This window comes from Phyllostomus hastatus, unplaced genomic scaffold (assembly GCF_019186645.2).
Source record: "Phyllostomus hastatus isolate PE091 unplaced genomic scaffold, TTU_PhHast_1.1 phas_contig_34, whole genome shotgun sequence".
Lineage (NCBI taxonomy): Eukaryota > Metazoa > Chordata > Mammalia > Chiroptera > Phyllostomidae > Phyllostomus > Phyllostomus hastatus.
The window spans coordinates 12083460-12102184 of record NW_025333857.1 but is presented as its reverse complement, the minus strand read 5'-3'; the positions used below and the strand labels follow the sequence as shown (position 1 = coordinate 12102184).

Genomic DNA, 18725 nt, shown 5'->3' with positions numbered 1-18725 from the left:
GTCTCATATTCAAACAAGGATTAAAATATAATGTGAAGGCCACAGCTAAAAGTAAGGACCTATTTTATTACTAAATTTTCAGAGAAGACATCTTGGGCAATAAAAAACTCTGTTAAATGGTATTCCAAAATTCAATTTCTCCTTGAAAAAAAGTACTGAAGTATTTCACAGCAATTAAGAATATCAATTAAATGGCTAGAGTAGGTGACCTGGAGGTGCTTTTGTTTCTTTGAGATAATGGAATTTTTCTCAACTCAGCCACATACCCAATGTACGACCCCAAGATTCATTCATGGGAGACAGTATTTTCTCAGCTTAGAAAAAGGACTGTTGGTTGTCATGAAATAATAATGTTAATTTCATTGAGGAAAAGATCATTATAATTTTTGCCCTTGATATTACAACTCTTTCTATCTTTTTTTCTTATACAAACAAACAAAAATTGACTTTTTAAATAGTGGAGAAATTATTTTTCTGGAAAGACTTCTGTTAAGCTGACGTCAATAGGTCTAGGATAATGCATTGAAGATGACTTTCCCTATATAGCACTTCTTTGCAAGATATTAGTCAGGGTTTCTACCTACCTACCCACCTGCCTACCTATATGTTTCTATGAATACTTATCTCCAAAGAGCAAATATTACCAGTTCTTTATAAAGCCATTGGTGAAAAGATCTCTTCTCCTTTTAATTAATCCTGTCCTATTGCATTAATTTGTTTTTTTAACTAGCTTCTTATATTTTTCATTCTAGAGTAACATTAGTAAGGAAGCCAAGTTCAATTTATTGAGAATTGCCCAGAGTGACAATGGCATGACATTTGCATGTCTACAGATGAGAAATGAATTATGAGTTACTAACTTTAAATAAAATTGGAGATTGCTTTCCCAGGAATAGGCCATATCACTCTACGAGGACATAGAGGGGTAGCTGCTCATGTAGGGGGACCTGAGGTCACCAAAAGACTACTTTTAAAGTCATTTGTTTGCATTTCAGGACACATCTTGTTGCAGAAGAAAGTATTGTCTTTGGGAGGAATGCAGTTTGACAATTTAACAAATGTAGTAAAATCTCTCATCCAGAGCATGTGATCAACTTACTATGAAGTGTACACAGTAGTATCAGGTGGCCTGTGGGACAGTTTTCATCCTAAGTGCAGGACTGAGGCAGTGGAGATGCCTTCCACTGGGCTCCCCTAGCACCTTGGGTCTGTCCATCCCACCAGTCATCTCCCTGCCTGTGTCCCTCACTAGAGTGGGAGTTCTTTAGGGGAAGGACAGCCTTTAATCCCCACAGGCCCTGCACCCAGTCTAGTGCCAGGGACATACCAAGGGTGGTTGGACCCAGCAGTCACTAACTGTGCATTAGGGAATAACCAAATGAGTGAATATAATTCTGACTGGCTTGGGGTGGGAGAGGAGGTTGGGTGTGGCCCAGGGAGCTGCTCTAGTTTAGGTCCTAAACTTTAGGGCACCTAAAGACAAGGAAGAAAGGAAAAGTGCCCTAAGGACAAGGACAAATTTTGTCAAAATATTGTGATTTTATTCAGTGTCCAAGAGTGAGTGACTATACTCTTTTACTAAAATAAACTTTTTATGGTAAAGTGTTCAAGTAGGAGTTTATGTTTTATTCAATAGCTACTTGTACATTCTATGATGTCCTCATTCTGACTTTGTGGTTCAAGTCTTTCCCTTAATATGGTCTCCATCAAGCCTTTCTTCCCACTCTGTTGCCCATCTGTGCTGTCCTTATACTACCCTGGATAGCTGGCCACAGGGGAGCTGAGAGGGCAGGGCTTGAAGAAGCCACAGTCTTGAGTTCAGGTTCTACCTACATCACAACTTACTGCCTCTGAGCCTTAGAGCAGATTACATTGCTTCTTTCAGTCTTAGCTTCTTCATCTTCGTAAAGCACTTTGAGCTTCAGTTTTCTTATCTTCAATAAAATCTACCTTGTGGGATCATTTTAAGGATTAAATAACATAAAAATATATAAAGTCCATAGCACTGTATCTAGCAAGGGGGATACAGTAAAGGTTGGTGTTTCCCCATCCATTCATCCCTCTCTCAGCCTGGTAGATCAGAACTTACCTCTCCTCCTTCCCCAGTTTAACTCATATTTACTGATGCCTTGGGACTAGTTCAAAGACCACTTTCTCTACAAAATCTTGTAGCTGTCATCTTCTTCTGAATACTTATGGTACTTATCACTTCCTTCCTGGTGGCCCCATGATTTCTCCATCTCCAAGTTCCATGAGGCCAATTGCCTACCTTTTAATCTCTTGTTTGCCTAAAGCACAGAGTAGCTCTCACACAGGAAGTGCTAAAATAATGAGCTGATATGTGCCAACAAATTTCCATATTTGGGAAGTCATCACCTGACTTCTCTTAGGATGGAGTGGCATATATGATCTATCTTTCCATTTTATACATTTTAGGGGGAAAAAAACAATCCAGGCCTCATTGCAAGTAGCTGACATCAACCAACATCCAGAGAATTCCCTGAAAATAGTTACAAATAATGACTAGTCACATGGGCAATTATGATAAAGCTCTGCTCAAGGGCTAGTCACATTTCTAAAATTGTGAAAAGAAATGGCTTAAACAGAGCCCCCTTTAAGCATATTTCCTGAAGGCTGGCTAGTCCACTATTGCCCCAAACACCTTATCTTAATTGTACTTCTTTAAGTTGTACAATGTGGAAGTGACATAAATCATAGTTATTATTATTTTCCATGGGAGGGGAGAGTCCTTTGATAGTTTTAAGAAGTCCTGCATGGCGGTTGCCAGGTCTGAGGTTCCTGAGCTTGTACTGAGTCTTTTAGATGGAATCTCAGACATAGGTTTAAGCCAGGCCTGGCTGCTCAAGGATGCGGCTGCCAAAGGGTGTGCTTTGATGTGTCTTGATGGAGACCTCCTATTCCAAAGTATCCTTTCTATGAGTACTGAGAAGGACTGCTATGGGTCAGAAGACTAATCGTTCTGAGGTTCCAGGTGAAAGATAACACCTTAATTGGCATTTCCAAAACAGTTCCACAGAAGGCTACATGGAAGGGTGGGTTCTTTAGCCAAAGAAGTCTGGGAAATACTGTGAACTCCATTCCTCTTTACGACTCACTATATGCTGGTGTGCACAGTAGCACTTAATGCTCCAAGGCACATGGTGAAGAAGCCTATTTAGCTTAACTTAGAAGCTCTCCCACTTATTTAACTATGAAATCAATCTTGCTATTGTTTTTCTGGGTTGTTACAAAATTCCTAGTGACATGATATGAAACTGTATTTCATAGAAGGCAATTTTAAAATGCTGCCTTAGTTACCATTAGCTATCACCACAAGGAAGATGCATCTTCAGCTAGGAACAGAACACAAAGAGATGTTCATGAAGGTCAAGAGAAGAGCAGGAAATGTTTAAGATGACCAGTGAGTGCCCCCGAACACAACTGCATCTTGTGCCAGGGCCAGGGCCAGCATGGTTATCACTGCAGACATGATTTTGACTCCTTTTCTGCCTAGAAAGGCCAGACAGTACCATGTGAAATCATCAAATTGGAAGTAGCATTTTTGCATCTTCATGTGATCTGATGTAAAGAGGAGGAGAAAGGGGGCATTTGGACAGCAATGCTTGCTCCAGTGAATATGAAAAGAGGGAAGAAAGAAACCGAGTAAGGGAGAAATGGGGCAACTGAGGTGACAGGGAGGCAGAAGCTGCCCTGGCCAAGGAAACCTCAGGGTGGAAAGCAAAGGACAGAATGGAGTAAAGAAAGTGATAGGTCATGACAGGTCAGGTAGAAGTTAAAAAACCTACCTGCCACCTGAATCATGAAACTGAGGCTGGGGCTCGGGAGATGCCGGAGGAGTGATCAAGTGATAAAGTCAGTGAATCCCAAGATCTGGCTCCTCGGGCCAATGGCCACTAAAAATCAAAATGGTCTGAAGACGTAGAGTGAAAAGAACAGCTTGACAGGGGCCTTCCTGTAAGGCATGGGTTGCTCTTTCTGTCCTCTCAGTGGTGGGACACTTATTCTCATAGGTATTTTCTACCCTTGGGGCTCTGACTCCCGAGGGGGTCTGCATTTCCCCAAGCTGTTGGGGGGCCCTGTGGTACAAGAGGGCCCAGGCTGAAATCCTAATCCAAAAGCCTGCTGCTTTAGGAAATATCACAGTGGTTACTTGAAAGCACAAGGACAGCAGCAGAGAAGGGCCTGGGTGTTGTGCAGAAGCCGGAGTGGAGAGTGGCTGCGAAGGGGCTTCCCCTTACCAAGGGCTGTCAGATATTCTTGCATGCAAAGCAACTAGGAACTCTTTGGCAAGCTAAGGCAACTTAGAAATACTAGAAGCTGAAAACAAGATATGCAACACATTTGGGAGTATTTGTCACACTGAAGGATAAAAATAGCTGATTCTCCTTCTAAGTACCTTCTGATTTCTTGTCAATATCATTGTAAAACTTATGCAAAACCCCCAAATATTTTCATAACTTACACATACTATTTATTATTCAAAAGGTGGAGGTATGTGTGGGATGAGGTGGGGAATAGAGCACTAAAACAACTCCCTTCACAGGAATGTAAGATTTCCAAATTGCTGTTCCATGGTGAACTTATTCTAGAACAGTGATTCTGACAGGAGCAAGGTTGTGCTCTGGGATAGGGCCTGGTATTCATCAGTAAATACATTTAAAAGTATATCTTTGTCAGACTTCATTTACCCAGGGGAAATGGTAAAAATGATATACCCAAGCTCAAGAGGGTGAATCTCAACACATACAATTCTATTGGCTGGAATGGTGACCCTGGGCTCTCAGAGTAATGCCCTTAGATGGGTCAGCTGGAACTGTGGGAGCTAAGGGCATGAGCCTACAGCCCCCTCAGCCAGAAACAGGTCTGTAGCTGGTGTGGGGTCTAGGAGTAACTTTAGGTGGCTTAGTGCTTTGCATAAATCAGAATATCACCTGAATATAGTCCCCTCTCTGAAATTAAGGGCATATTATAAGAGTGTTGGATGGATGTGTTTCTATATATTGTTGTGAACATGTGGAGGAACAAATGCTTACACAGTATGTGTGTGCTTGTGTTTGCACTGCCGACACCATTTCTTTGAGTGTGTTACACAATTGAGATGGCTTGGAACGTTTGAATGGAATAACATGATCACCCATGGTATTGCACGTCTCCAATTCCAAATAAACATGATGGCAAAAACTAGACAAAAATAATAAGAATAATAAGAATACAAAGAATAATAAGTTACACAATGTCACTGAAGTCATGCAAAGAGGAAAAAAGAGACTTAGAAATGGGCGAGCAACAGACACCATAAATGAAAAAAAAAAGCCAATGCATACAATTCTAAAATCATTCTTACCTTCTTCAGTCATTGTGTCATAATATTTTAGTTTTCCATATGATCCAAGTTCTACAACATCACAGTAAAAGACACAAAGATAAGGAACGAGCTGTAATGCAAGAACTTTGTTTTTACACATTCTTAATTAATCAGATTCAGAGTTATACTGTCAAATCCCTCAATCGTAACTATATAGAGATGTGCAAACATGAGCCATGTGGCAGTCATCTTTCACATCCCATTTTCAGAAATCACTTAAAATACATTATTCCACTGCGGGTAGGATGTGCACTGCATTACAGAATAGGACACAGTGATTTTAACATCTGATGAAACAAGAATACTTGGCAGAGATAACTTCATACCAGGTTTAGCCTAGCCCTGTAATTTTTATAGAGGTGACACTCCAAGAGAAAAGGCAGAATGAGGATGATGTCTGGGCTCACTGAGGCTAGTGAACACTGGATTCCTTGACATGGAACAGCAGTCCCAGAAGTTCATGTCATGGTTCATCTGCAACAGAACAACTTCCTAGTGATTAAGGAAGGCTACCCGGGAAAACCGTCAATGAAAAACCCTTTATATTCTTATCTTGCATTTTAGACAGAAAACACTGAATACTATGGGTACAGCATTTTGGGAGGAGCTGTGAAAAGTGTAGAGTGCTCTGGGAGGAAGAGGGAAGGATATTTCCAGAGAAGACCACCTGACTCAGATAGGTGACACAGCAGCCACAACTCCCCAGATCATGGCATTGCCTTATGCTTGTAGACTGACAGCGGCAGGAGGTGACCAGCAGCCTCTCCTATGTGCAGATCACCAAAGGACTTCCTGTAATGGAAACTACTGGGAGAAATCGAGCTATCCTGAGTCAGCTGCTGGGAGTGGCAGCTTGGGGTGGGGAGTCGGGTGGAGGGAGGAGGTGGGAATGCACCATTCTGCTTTTTTTCTTTTTTTACTTCAGTTCTGAAATAGAAACTTTATTATTGTTCATCTGAAAATTCCAGATTTTTAAAGCAACACTGTGAGAAAGTTAAAAAATTTTTTTCTGGTTGTAATAATACTCTCCCCACAAACAGCAGGAAATTAATTAGACTCAAGAGACACCCCTATGATTCAGCAGAAAGCTTCCAAGGTTCATTAACTTGGGAAGCCATGGAAAATCCACATATGAATCAACAAATAATTGGTGACTTTTATGTTTGAGATGAAAGCTCTAATACACAATAATATTTTTCTATTTTATATTTCTATTATGCATTCTATATCTATTCTTTTTCCATGTGCCTAAAATTTTCCCTAAAGCTATTTTAACACACTGATCCAAACTTATGCTTTGGGGAGAAAAATCACCTCATCTTTATGTTTCTGCAAAAAGCAGCCTATTCTGGATTTTGTCAGATGCTTGACAAAGGATGCAAACGTTTCAGTAAAAAATTGATTTTTGTGTAAATAACATGGAATTTAAAATGACTTATGGGGATCACTTTCTGTGAAATATATAATTTCTCAGGTATTTTAAGAATAATAATCTATTACATACAGGACACTGCACAAGTTTGGATTCTTAAGTGATCTAAATACCTTCATAAATATTAAACGTGTGCTCATGGTGGCTTTACACATAATATATGTGTGTGTGGGTAGCTTGCAGTAAATTGAGGGATTATATCAGCCTACTAAAGTTTTTGTAACCTCTACTTCTTCCCTGAGGTAAAGCAACAGAATAAGCAGCTAGTGTTCTCTAGTATTTGCTCAGGAAACAGAACGTGGATGGCTCTGCCTTCACAAAGTGGAGTGTAAACCATATTCTATGCAGTGAAGATGCACCAGTGCATTTTTATGAATCTTTTTAGCTGCAAATTGTCTGTATGCACACATCTGTTTTTCTGTATTAATCCCAAATTTTCAAGCATCTGCTTGTGGCAGAAGTGATTATTCTTTACCTTGTCTTTTGTAGAATCAGGTATAAATAAATATAATCATATTCTTTAATTATTTTGTTTTTATGTACTCGAAATTGGAACTGTTTGTGTCTGGTATGGCTCACACATTCTTACTGCTATGACAATGTCTAGATTGTTTCTCAGTTGCTTCCTCGGATGGTGAATGGGACAGAGTGACAAGAACTGAACAGAAGATATTAAAAACAGACTAAAAAGGGTAGAAGAGAGGGAATAGAGTAGTGAAAAGCTGAATAGCCAACAGGTGATGTAGCAATGCAAAGCACAGTGAGGAAAGAGGGCAATGGGACAATACCTGCCCAAGTGAAGGGAACATGTTTGTTGTTTACTAAAGAGGAAGCAGAGAAGAATGTGAAGAAAACCAGCTTGCCAGAACAGGGTCTTTTTTATTGTTTACCTTTGATTTTAATGTAATTTAATTGTACTACTTTTTAATAATTCTACTTAACAGTCAGCTTGCAAAATTCCTGAAAATTCAACAGTTTGGCTCTAGGACACCACTGGTTTTTGAAGCCCATTGATGTGGCTCTTGTGTGTGGAAAAGCCTATTTATTTATTTTTAATTTTTAAGTATATTTTATTATGTTATTACAGTTGTCCCAATTTTTTTCCCCTCTGCCCCCGTCTGCCTGGTGCCTCTCTCCCTTCCAGCAATCCATCCCACCTTTTAGTTCATGTCCACAAGTTGTGTATATAAATTCTTTGCATTCTCCATTTTCCTATGCTATTCTTAACATCACCCTGCCTATTTTGTACTGATCAATTATGTTTTTTTTTAAGATTTTATTTATTTATTTTAGAGGAGAAGGGAGGGAGAAAGAGAGGGAGAGAAGCATCAATGTGTGGTTGTCTCTCGTGCGCCCCGCACTGGGGATCTGACCTGGCCTGCAACCTAGGCATATGTCCTGACCGGGAATTGAACCAGCAACCCTTTGGTTTGCAGGCCAGCACTCAGTCTACTGAGGTACACCAGCCGGGGCCAATTATGTTTTTTTTAAATATATATTTTATTGATTATGCTATTACAGTTGTCCCATTTCCCCCTTCACTCCCCTCTACCCTGCACACCCCCTCCCACCCACATTCCCCCCCCCCTTTGGTTCATGTCCATATGTCATACTTATAAGTTCTTTAGCTTCTACATTTCCCATACTATTCTTACCCTCCCCCTGTCTATTTTTACCTACCTTCTATGCTACTTATTCTCTGTACCTTTTCCCCCTCTCTCCTCCTCCCACTCCCCTGTTGATAACCTTCCATGTGATCTTCATTTCTGTGGTTCTGTTCCTGTTCTGTTTGCTTAGTTTGTTTTTGTTTTTGTTTTAGGTGTGGTTGTTAATTATTGTGAGTTTGCTGTCATTTTACTGTATGTGTTTTTTATCTTCTTTATCCTAGATAAGTCCCTTTAACATTTTATAAAATAAGGGCTTGGTGGTGATGAACTCTTTTAACTTGACCTTATCTGAGAAGCACTTTATCTGCCCTTCCATTCTAAATGAAAGCTTTGCTGGATAAAGCAATCTTGGATGTAGGTCCTTGCCTTTCACGACTTGGAATACTTCTTTCTAGCCCCTTCTTGCCTGTAAGGTCTCTTTTGAGAGAGCAGCTGACAGTCTGATGGGAACTCTTTTGTAGGTAACTGTCTCCTTTTCTCCTGCTAGTTTTAAGATTTTACTTATCTTTAATCTTGGGTAATGTAATTATGATGTGCCTAGGTGTGTTTCTCCTTCGGTCCAACTTCTTTGGGACTCTCTGAGTTTTCTGGACTTCCTCGAAGTCTATTTCCTTTGCCAGAATGGGGAAGTTCTCCTTTATTATTTGTTCAAATAAGTTTTCCACTTGTTTCTGTTCCTCTTCTCCTTCTGGTACCCCTATGATTCGGATGTTGGGAATATTTAAAGATGTTCTGGAGGTTCCTAAGCCTCTCCTCAGTTTTTTGAATTCTTGTTTCTTCATTCTTTTCTGATTGGATATTTCTTTCTTCCTTCTGGTCCACTCCATTGATTTGAGTCCTAATTTCCTTCCCATCGCTATTGGTTCCTTGTATATTTTCCTTTATTTCACTTAGTGTAGCCTTCATTTCTTCACCTAATTTGTGACCAAATTCAACCAATTCTGTGAGCATACTGATTACCAGTGTTTTGAACTGTGCATCTTATAGGTTGGCTATCTGTTTGTCGCTTAGTTGCTCTGGAGCTCTTATCTGTTCTTTCATTTGGGCCTTTTTTTTTTTTTTTGTCTTGATGTGCCTGCTACATAGTGAGGGGCGGGTCCTTAGGTGTTCACCCGGGCAGAACAACCCAGTTGTTGGGTTGAGAGGGAACAATGGCACTTGCTCCACTCTCTGCCGGATTTTGGTCATTTCTCTCCTTCCCCCAAGCAAAATGGGCCCTTCTGGTGCTGATTTCCATGTGGGTAGGCTTGTGTACACTCTAGGACCCTGTGGGTCTCTCCAATGAGCTCTCCTGTGAGGCTGGGAGTTTCTCCTGGCACCTCAACCCCCACAGGTGTTTTCAGTTGGTGTTCTGAGGCTTTATTTCCCCGAGCTGGTACCCTGGGTTGTGTGGTCTGTCTCACTCCTCAGTTTTTCCTGGTTTATCTGCACAAGAATGTGGGACTGCCCAGTCCACCAGCTGCCTTGTGTGCCCCTACACAATCCATGGTCTTGCTGGGTCCATCCACTGTCACCTCGTGCACCGGGGGTCTGCCAGCTGCTGCGTTGCATGCTTGGGTCCACCAGCCAATACTTTGCCATGACCACTCTCCACCTGGCCACTGAACTCTGTCCCTCCTACCAGTCTGGATGAATGTGTCTACTTTAACTCCTTGGTTGTCGGACTTCCAAACAGTTCAATTTTCTATCAGTACTGTTTTTTTTTTGTTTCTAAATTATTGTCCTTATTTTGGTTGTGTGAAGAGGCACAGTGTGTCTATCTATGCCTGCATCTTGGCTGGAAGTCCCCCATTATGTTTTTTAATCCCCCCATTCTCCTCATTCCCCCTCCCCCACATTGTTCCCTCTCTGATCCCTACCCCACATATGGCACTACAACCTAGTGAAGTGGCTTGCCCCACTCTGGCAAACACCTAAGGATCTGCCACTTACAGCATAACAGGTGTGCTGAGACAAAGAAATATGGCCAAATGAAAGAACAGGTCGAAACTCCAGAAAAAGAGCTAAGTGACAAGGAGATAGACAACCTGTCTGATTAAGAATTCAAAATACTGGTAATCAGGATGCTCACAGAAACTATTGAGTATGGATGCAAAGTAAAAGAAGAAGTGAAGGCTATACACAGTGAAATAAAGCAAAAATATTCAGGGAACCAACAATGACAAGAAGGAAACCAGGACTCAAATCAACGATTTGGAACAAAAGGAAGAAATAAACATCCAACTGGAACAGAATGAAGAAATAAGAATTCAAAAAAATGAAGAGAGGCTTAGGAACCTCTGGGACAACTTTAAATATTCTGACATCCAAATCATAGGGGTTCCAGGAGAAGAGAAAGAGCAAGAAATTGAAAACTTATTTGAGAAAATAATGAAGGAAAACTTTCCCATCTGGTGAAGGAAATAGACATGCAAGTCCAGGAAGCTCAGAGAGTCCCGAAGAAGTTGGAACCAAGGAGCAACACACCAAGGCACATCATAATTACATTACCCAAGATTAAAGATAAGGAGAGAATCTTAAAACTAGCAGGAATAAAGGAGACAGTTGCCTATAAAGGAGTGCTCATAAGACTATCAGCTGATTTCTCCAAAGAAACATTATGGGTGAGAACGGGCTAGAAAGAAGTATTTGAAGTCATGAAAGGAAAAGACTTACAGCCAAGATTACTCTATCCAGCAAAGCTATCATTTAAAATGGAAGGGAAGATAAAGTGCTTCCTAGGCAAGGTAAAGTTAAAGGAGTTCATCATCACCAAACCCTTATTATATGAAATGTTAAAGGGTCTTATCTAATTAAAAGAAGATCAAAACTATGAACAGTAAAATAACCAGAAACTCACAACTATCAACAACTGAACCTACAAAACAAAAATAAATTCAGCAAACAACTAGAATAGGAACAGAATCACAGAAATGGAGATCATAAGAAGAGTTGTCAATGGGGAGGGGCAGGAGGGAGAATGGGGTAAAAGGTACAGGGACTAAGTAGCATAATGTGTAGGTTAAAAATAGACAGGGACAGGTTGAGAATAGTATAGGAAATGGAGAAACCAAAGAACTTACATGTAGAACCCATGGACATGAACTAAGGGGAGGGGAATGCTGGAGGAAGGTGGAGTGCAGGGCAGAGGGAAATAAAGGGGAGAAAAAGTGGGATAACTGTAGTAGCATAATCAATAAAATACACTTAAAAATTAAAAAAAGAAGTACAAATAGGTAGTTACTGAATAGCCATGAGGATGTAAAGTATAGTATAGGAAACAGAGTAGCCAAAGAACTTATACACATGACACATGGACATGAAAAACGGTGGGGGAATTGCTTGAGGGAGCAGGGGCTGCTGGGTGGATGGGAGGTGAAGGGAGAAAAATCAGGACAACTGTAATAGCATACTCAATAAAATATATTTAAAAAGTCACTTTGGCAAGATTGGGTGAATAGGGAGGGTGGGGCATGAGGTCATGTCTTTTTTGGTGAGACTGCTGAACACTTCGCAAAGTGTGGGCAGGTATGTGTGTAAATCACCCATTATAGAATGGGCAAATGCATTGAAAGAGTCTTCAAAAAAATTCACTGCAGCCAAACATAGCTTCTCACAACACCACCAGCTGGTACACTGATGCAGATGGGTTCCTAGAACACTCACTTAGTGGGGGAGGGATGTACTACAGGGTCCTGCCCTTAAGAATATAATTCTGTTTTTTGGGGGGTGCCCTCTCATAGAAAAAAAGTCAATAGAAGCATCTATGCTGAGTTCATTTAATTAGAATAAAAATAGAGGTAGAGAAATAAATAAGTCTTTATTACTTAAGTGGCTGTTGGAAAAGTGATCAACTTTTTTTTTTAAGGAGCTACTTATTGGTATTGGTTTGAACTGCTCATGAATACCTAAAAATTAAGGCTTTCTCAATGAAGATAGTAATTTCTTGGTAAAGTTGTCAAATACCTATCAAAAAAGTTTATATAGTTACTGAATTATATCACACCCAATGGAACTATTATTTTCAAATAGTGAGTGGAAGTTGAGAACATGAGCTTTGAAGCCAAGGTATAGATTTGAACCCCAAATCTGCTACTTAATTAGCTGTGTGACTTTGAGCAAGTTGGTTTCACCTTTCTGAGCCTCTGTGCTCTTAGCAATGAAGGGGCATAATTGTATCTCCCCTAGAAAGTTGTGGTAAAGAATAGTAAAAGGCAGAAAACTGTACTTGAACAACAATTAAAATTAAAAAAAGGGTAAATGAGATAATGACACCCACTAAGCAATCAATAATGGGCACCCTTATTATTGCAAGCACCATCAAGAACAGTGAGGAAGAACCCATAGGTCATGGAGCAGAGCATTTAGAGAACTGGGTATTTTATATAGGTTTGCTAAAACAAATTCTACACTACTAACAGAGGTCTTAAGCAGCTATACAGGGAACCGTTCCACATGATGTGGGAAATGTAGCCCAGCCCCTGATTTGGAAAACTGACGGGGAGCAAGGTTGGCACAGAGGACCCATGCCCATGGACAGGTTCTCCCGTGGGGAATCAGGCCTGCATTATACCTAGGCTGCTATGAGGCTTGCTTTTGCTAAAACTCCCTCACCCTGAATTGAGGCAGAAAATGTTTACTGCATATCTTTAAAGTAACTTCCTAAAATCTATGCTAAACTTCCCAGGGACGAGTGTAACCAGCTCAACCACTTTTCCCTTTGCATTTGCAAATATTCTTCTTCTGTGATGTGATTAGCGGCATCCTCTCCTTTGTTTTCTGTAAAAGGTAACCACCTGAAGCAAACCTGTGCATAGTAAATGAGGACCATCCTCAATGTATGTGCCCAGGAAAGCAATTAAAGCCTGTCCAGGCAGGGGTCAGGGCCCTCTCTCAGAGAGTGGCCATGCTGTCCCTTTTTCTCCACAGGACATCTGTAGTCTGTATGAATTTGTTCATCACAGCCACAACACACAGACCCCGTGGGCTGGGGTCCGCATCATAGATAATTATTGTTCATTAACAAAAGATACTCTGTCATATTGGAAATAGTGTTTTAAAAAAATTTCTTCACCAGTCCTGCTCTTTTATTCTCATATCTGTGGGGAATGTCAAAACAGGGAGCACAACCATGGGAATGGGATGTGCAAAGTGGACTCTTCATTCATCTGACCACCAGTGTTCCAGCTTGGGACCTAAGCACCTTCCCTTCTAATATTTGCACATAAGCCTGTCTCTCCAACTATGTGGTTCATACCTTGGTGGCAGAGACACTATACCTCTCTAGATCCCTTCCAACAGAACCTATAACAGCGCTTTCCTTATATTATATGCACCTCTCATGTTTTTAAATAAAGTATATAAATGCAAAACTCTCAAATGACAGTGAGGTTTAGGATATCTTGGTTTGCTGAATTTCACTGGGCTTGCTGAAAGTCAGGAATACAGACACTGAGCCTGAAGCATCTTGACTGTTGACACCATAACATTACTATCAAGGTTAAGAGTGCTCCTGAGAGAGGCAGACAAGACAGTTAATTCACAGCTTGACTCAACTACTTCTAAGTTGGGTGACCCTCTCTGAGCATCAGTTCTTTCTAATGTCAAGTGGGGACAAGAACAATACACACCTGTTCTTAGGACGGTTTTCAGATGATCTGATGAGAGCATGTCTATTAGGCACTTTGCGCTGGGGTGGCACAGACATCCTTAGTAATACCCCTCTTTATTTTCTGCCACAGGTCCAGCATGAACATCTAGCTCAGCCCAGCACAAGGTAGTTAAATCCTCTCCAAACTCTGTGGTGAGACCAATGTCAATGTCTATTCTTGACATGTGCAAGTCACCAAAACCCCTTAAACTTCTTCCCTTAAACACAAGGAGGACTCTTGGAAGAAGAACATTCAGTTTAGTCAAAGGCTGCCTTGGCTAACTTTCAGAACCATGTTTTGCAGTATTTATATTTTAGCCTTAAGGTAGCTTTTAAAAGAAATTTGTGAATTTATTTTTTATTATTGGCTAAAAGTGTTTGTTTTAAAGTTTTGAGAATGAGTAGTATGAAAGTTGAATATTTGCAATTCCCCATCCTACTCCTGAGAAACAGGACATTTATATTTGTAGAGCTGTATAGTATTTAAATTTCTTGCAGGCTATTTGGATTAAACATTTTTCACTTGTCTCCCCATGTGAAAAATTTCCATCAAAATAAACATGAATTACAAGTTAGGTGCTTTCTAATGCAGCCCAATTTTAACCTTTTTGTTTGGTTTCATGTCAAAAAATGCATGGACCACCAAAATTAATCGCTTTCCATTAAAAAGCTTTGTTTGGTCATTCTTTTATATCAAAGGTTCATGCCAAAGCAAGTAATTTCTTTTAACTTAAGAAAATTTCTAGACATTGAGGTTAAGTGAGGCAACAACCAAAAATCCTTACTTCTTACTCAAGTCAGAAGGAAAGGAATATATTAACCTTCAAATCAAAATCTCACTCAAAAAAAGCCTTGGAAGTACTGACTCATCGCAGCAGTTCTGCTTAACATTCTGTGGGGGATTGATGCTCGTGTGTCAAACTTCCTTAAGAGGCTTCTAACAGTGTGCACGTTTGCCGAGGGACAGCTGTACTCAACATGTGGTAACACATGTATGTCACACTCAAGGTGTTAAGAGAGATGATTTTGCCCTATGAAGTTCTTTTCACATCCAGCTCTTCCAAATCTATGCTAATGAGTACTTCTGTTTCTTCTACAAAATTAAAAATCTCTCAGGCTTTTGGAAGCAAGGCAAGAACTTTGTAAATAGAAATAAAGGGCTGAAATTGTGGGTGATCCTCTATCAGCTATTGAGTTTCAAGTAGGATTTATGAACGTACAAACACGGCTACCTCTTAGAAATTTATCACCTGATTTTCATGCCTTCTGAATATAGCCCCTTCATGAAACACTCTCTTCCTTTTCAAGCTTCCTGCAAACCCAGACACACTGGTTTGTTACTGCTGCTATTTTTATCTCCCCCATTCTCTACAATATATTTCCTTGTTTATGTCCATCTGCAGATGTCATTTCAAGGCCCCAGCCCCAAGAAATACTGATGCTACATCAGTGGACAAATCAGGGTTCAGTAAGATCCTTAGCATCTGGCCCAGTGCCTGGAGCACAGTAGGCACTCTGACAAAGCAGCAATGGAGCACAGGTTCCAGGTATGCAGATGGGCAAAGTGGGCTGGGGACAACAATAGAGAGTGGTGGTGATTATGGAAAATTGGACAGCGTTGCTTAAAAAGGGGCAGCAGTCACTCAGCTCCAGCTTTGTGAGTGAATGCAGACATCGTGTTGACAGATCTTCCAATTATTCAAAGGAAGCTAGATACTTGGATTTTTATGTGAAAAACCCTGATTTTTAAATCTTGGCAACTAATTCCAAGTTTAAAAAAACACTCTGGGTTATATTTGGCTCATCAGTTAGTAACCTTTGGTTTACAATCAGGTGCTTAGTCTAATTTTCTTATAAACATTTGTTGTATGAATCAATGAGTGAACAAATAAGACCACCTAGGCTGTTGGAATTGGGAGGGGTCCTTGCTAGGCAACCTTTCTCCAGAAGATCAAGGACTCTGGCTCAGTGTAGGTACCACAATCTGCTCATCTCTGCCTTTGGGAAGGACTGAGACTGATCACCTCAGACTTCTTTGGGACCACCAAGATGGAGCCCATGTCAGGCCGATGGAGCTGCATGATCCCATGACTAATTTCTTCCTTTTTGCATGTTCTTGCCCAGCAGGCTCTGCCATCAGACAAGCCAAAAGAGTGATTTTTGTTTGTTTGTTTTAAATATTATCTTGGAGAGGAAAGGAAGTTGTCCAGTGGGTATAACTGTTCCCACTTACCTTGTAGGGAAATATCAGGATTATGGAAAATAAAGAGGAAAATTCTGTAAAGTAGGTTAGGATCACAGAGGGAGGTGCCATATAATTATATGGGAATTATCACCCTTGAACAATGAACAATAATGTGTTGGTCATTACTGTGGATCATCCAGATGGTTCATAATAAAATGACCAAGTGAGTACCAGATACTTTGACTTCTTATAAACTTGTCACCTAATTTTGCAGATTTGCTCCTCTGTGGTGTTGCTTAGTAATATCAATGTTACTGACTTCTGTTCTGTGATGAGCTGACTCAGGCCATATTTCACTATAATTTACATGTTCTGGATGATCAAGCAAGAAAAATGGGACCTGGATGCTGCTGTTTTGTTGCTTTACTTTTGAGGTGGTTTGGGGTAAGGGAGAGTGCAGGATAGAGCAAGTAGGTTTCTGTAAAAGATTTTTAAGGAAAAATAATGAGCAACCTAAGCAAGAGAATCAACCCACAACTGTGGCTTAAAGATTTCCTAGGCTTTTGTGAGTATCCTTTTAATTGTGTGATTAAAAACCTAATAACAATCTTAAGATAATTTTATCATGGATGCTTTGTCACAACAGTTTTTCTTTTTCCCAAAGGGATGGAAGAAAGCAAATGACAATATAGCATGACAGCACTACCACCTGTAGTTTGGAGCCTTGCAGACCTTCACTTGACAACTGGGACTGCCATTTACTAGTCCTGAGACCTTGGGTAAGATACTCAGCCCCTTTGACACAGTTCTCACACTTATATAAAATGGGAACAATAATAGTTGTCTTGCAGGGTTGAGGTTATGGTGAGAATTACAGGTACTTAACACATAAATCACACATAATATGCATTAAATATATGGTAGGTATTATTAAATATATGGCAGGTAGCTATTGGCTTTCCTTCAAATAAATTAGAGTGTCCCATAGACAGCATTCTTCTGATTTCACAAAATTGGAGTGAACCTGGTAGCAAGAGACCTTATTCCATGTCAGATAAGGAGATCTTGTAGCACAGCATGAGTTTGGCAGCCAAGAGATTTGAGTTCTAATCCAGGTTTACTTGTTAGGTGTGTGACTTCATAGTAAGATAGCTTTTCAAAGCTTTAGTTTCCTCATCTGTAAAATGGGGTTAATTCCAGTACCCCCTTACTATGTTGTTGCAAGGGGATTTCTACATTGCCTGGAACCTTGGAAGTCCTCAGTGCATGTCAGCTATCATTCTGTGCCTGGGACAAAGCCCAGTAAGAAATGAGTACCCAGGCTAACACAAGTCACACATAAGTGGCCACCAGGATTAGAATCTTGTCCTAGCATTCTTTTTATAACTTTATTGTAGAAGTGGGTTAAAGAAGAATGACAAAGTAACGACTAGTTTTGTCATGGAAAAGGAAGCCTATGAATGCCATAGTCTTTTGTATACTATTATCTGATATTAGGCACATGGAAACTGCTGGCATTATTTAAAGAATATAAAACTCAGGAAAAAAGATAATATAAAGATCTTTAAGCTTTTATTTTAAAAAGAAAAGCTCAAAAGGAACTCTAGCTGTTTTGGAAAAGGGTATTGTCCAGTGGTTAAGAGAGTGAGTTCTGGGGTCCAACAAATCTGAATTTGAACCTGACTCCATCAATTACTTCCCTGTGTCTTTGGGAAAATTATTTAACGACTCTAATTTTCAGTATTCTTATCTTTACAATGGTTATACTGGAAAAGATGGTAATATAATAATGTATAATATAATAGAATCATAGGATTGATGTGAAAACTGAGTGTTAATCCAGATGACAAGCTTAACGTGTCTTGCACATAGTAAGTAGTCAATAAATGTCATTTATTCCAGTTGTCATTATTATTGTCTTCATGAACATCAGTTAAGAGGTTTGGATGAATATTTAACACTTTTTCTTGTCTCTTCTTTTTCAGGTGGAGTTTCAAGGAAAAATGATATTGTCAAACATGGTAAAAGAATATGATTTGAACAGCAAAGAACATAGAATATCAGATACTATCCATGCAACATTTGGAATTTATTTCATATTTCAGAAAATCTGTTTGAATTCTTCTAATAGCAAGTTTCTAAAACATGTTCCTAATAATTATTTTTGTGTATGGGGAGGTAAGGGGTTAAAAACTAACATTTTTACTAATAATGACATCTTCTAACATCTTGGGTAAATTTTTGCATTTCTGTAAATTGAAAGATTATGCTTACAAAATCAAGCAGAAGGTACTTTCTGATTAAGTATTATCACACTTGTGGGTAGGGAATACAATCACATTTTTACTAAGCCTTTTTTTTTAAGATTTTATTTATTCATTTATTTTTAGAGAGAGGGTAGGGAGGAAGAAAGAGAGGGAGAGAAA

General features: G+C 39.8%; 1 protein-coding gene across 2 annotated transcripts in view; it reads right to left on the bottom strand.

Annotated features, from left to right (window-relative positions):
• SLC24A2 (solute carrier family 24 member 2) overlaps positions 1–18725 on the bottom strand; it is a 258027-nt gene that overhangs the window by 60686 nt on the left and 178616 nt on the right. Inside the window, exon 5 of one of the 2 annotated variants that reach the window (XM_045840394.1) lies at positions 5366–5416. The exons of the other annotated variant lie outside the window; for it this stretch is intronic. Coding sequence (XP_045696350.1) covers positions 5366–5416 — 51 coding nt within the window. The remainder of the gene's footprint in view (positions 1–5365; positions 5417–18725) is intronic. 2 annotated transcript variants of the gene reach the window in all.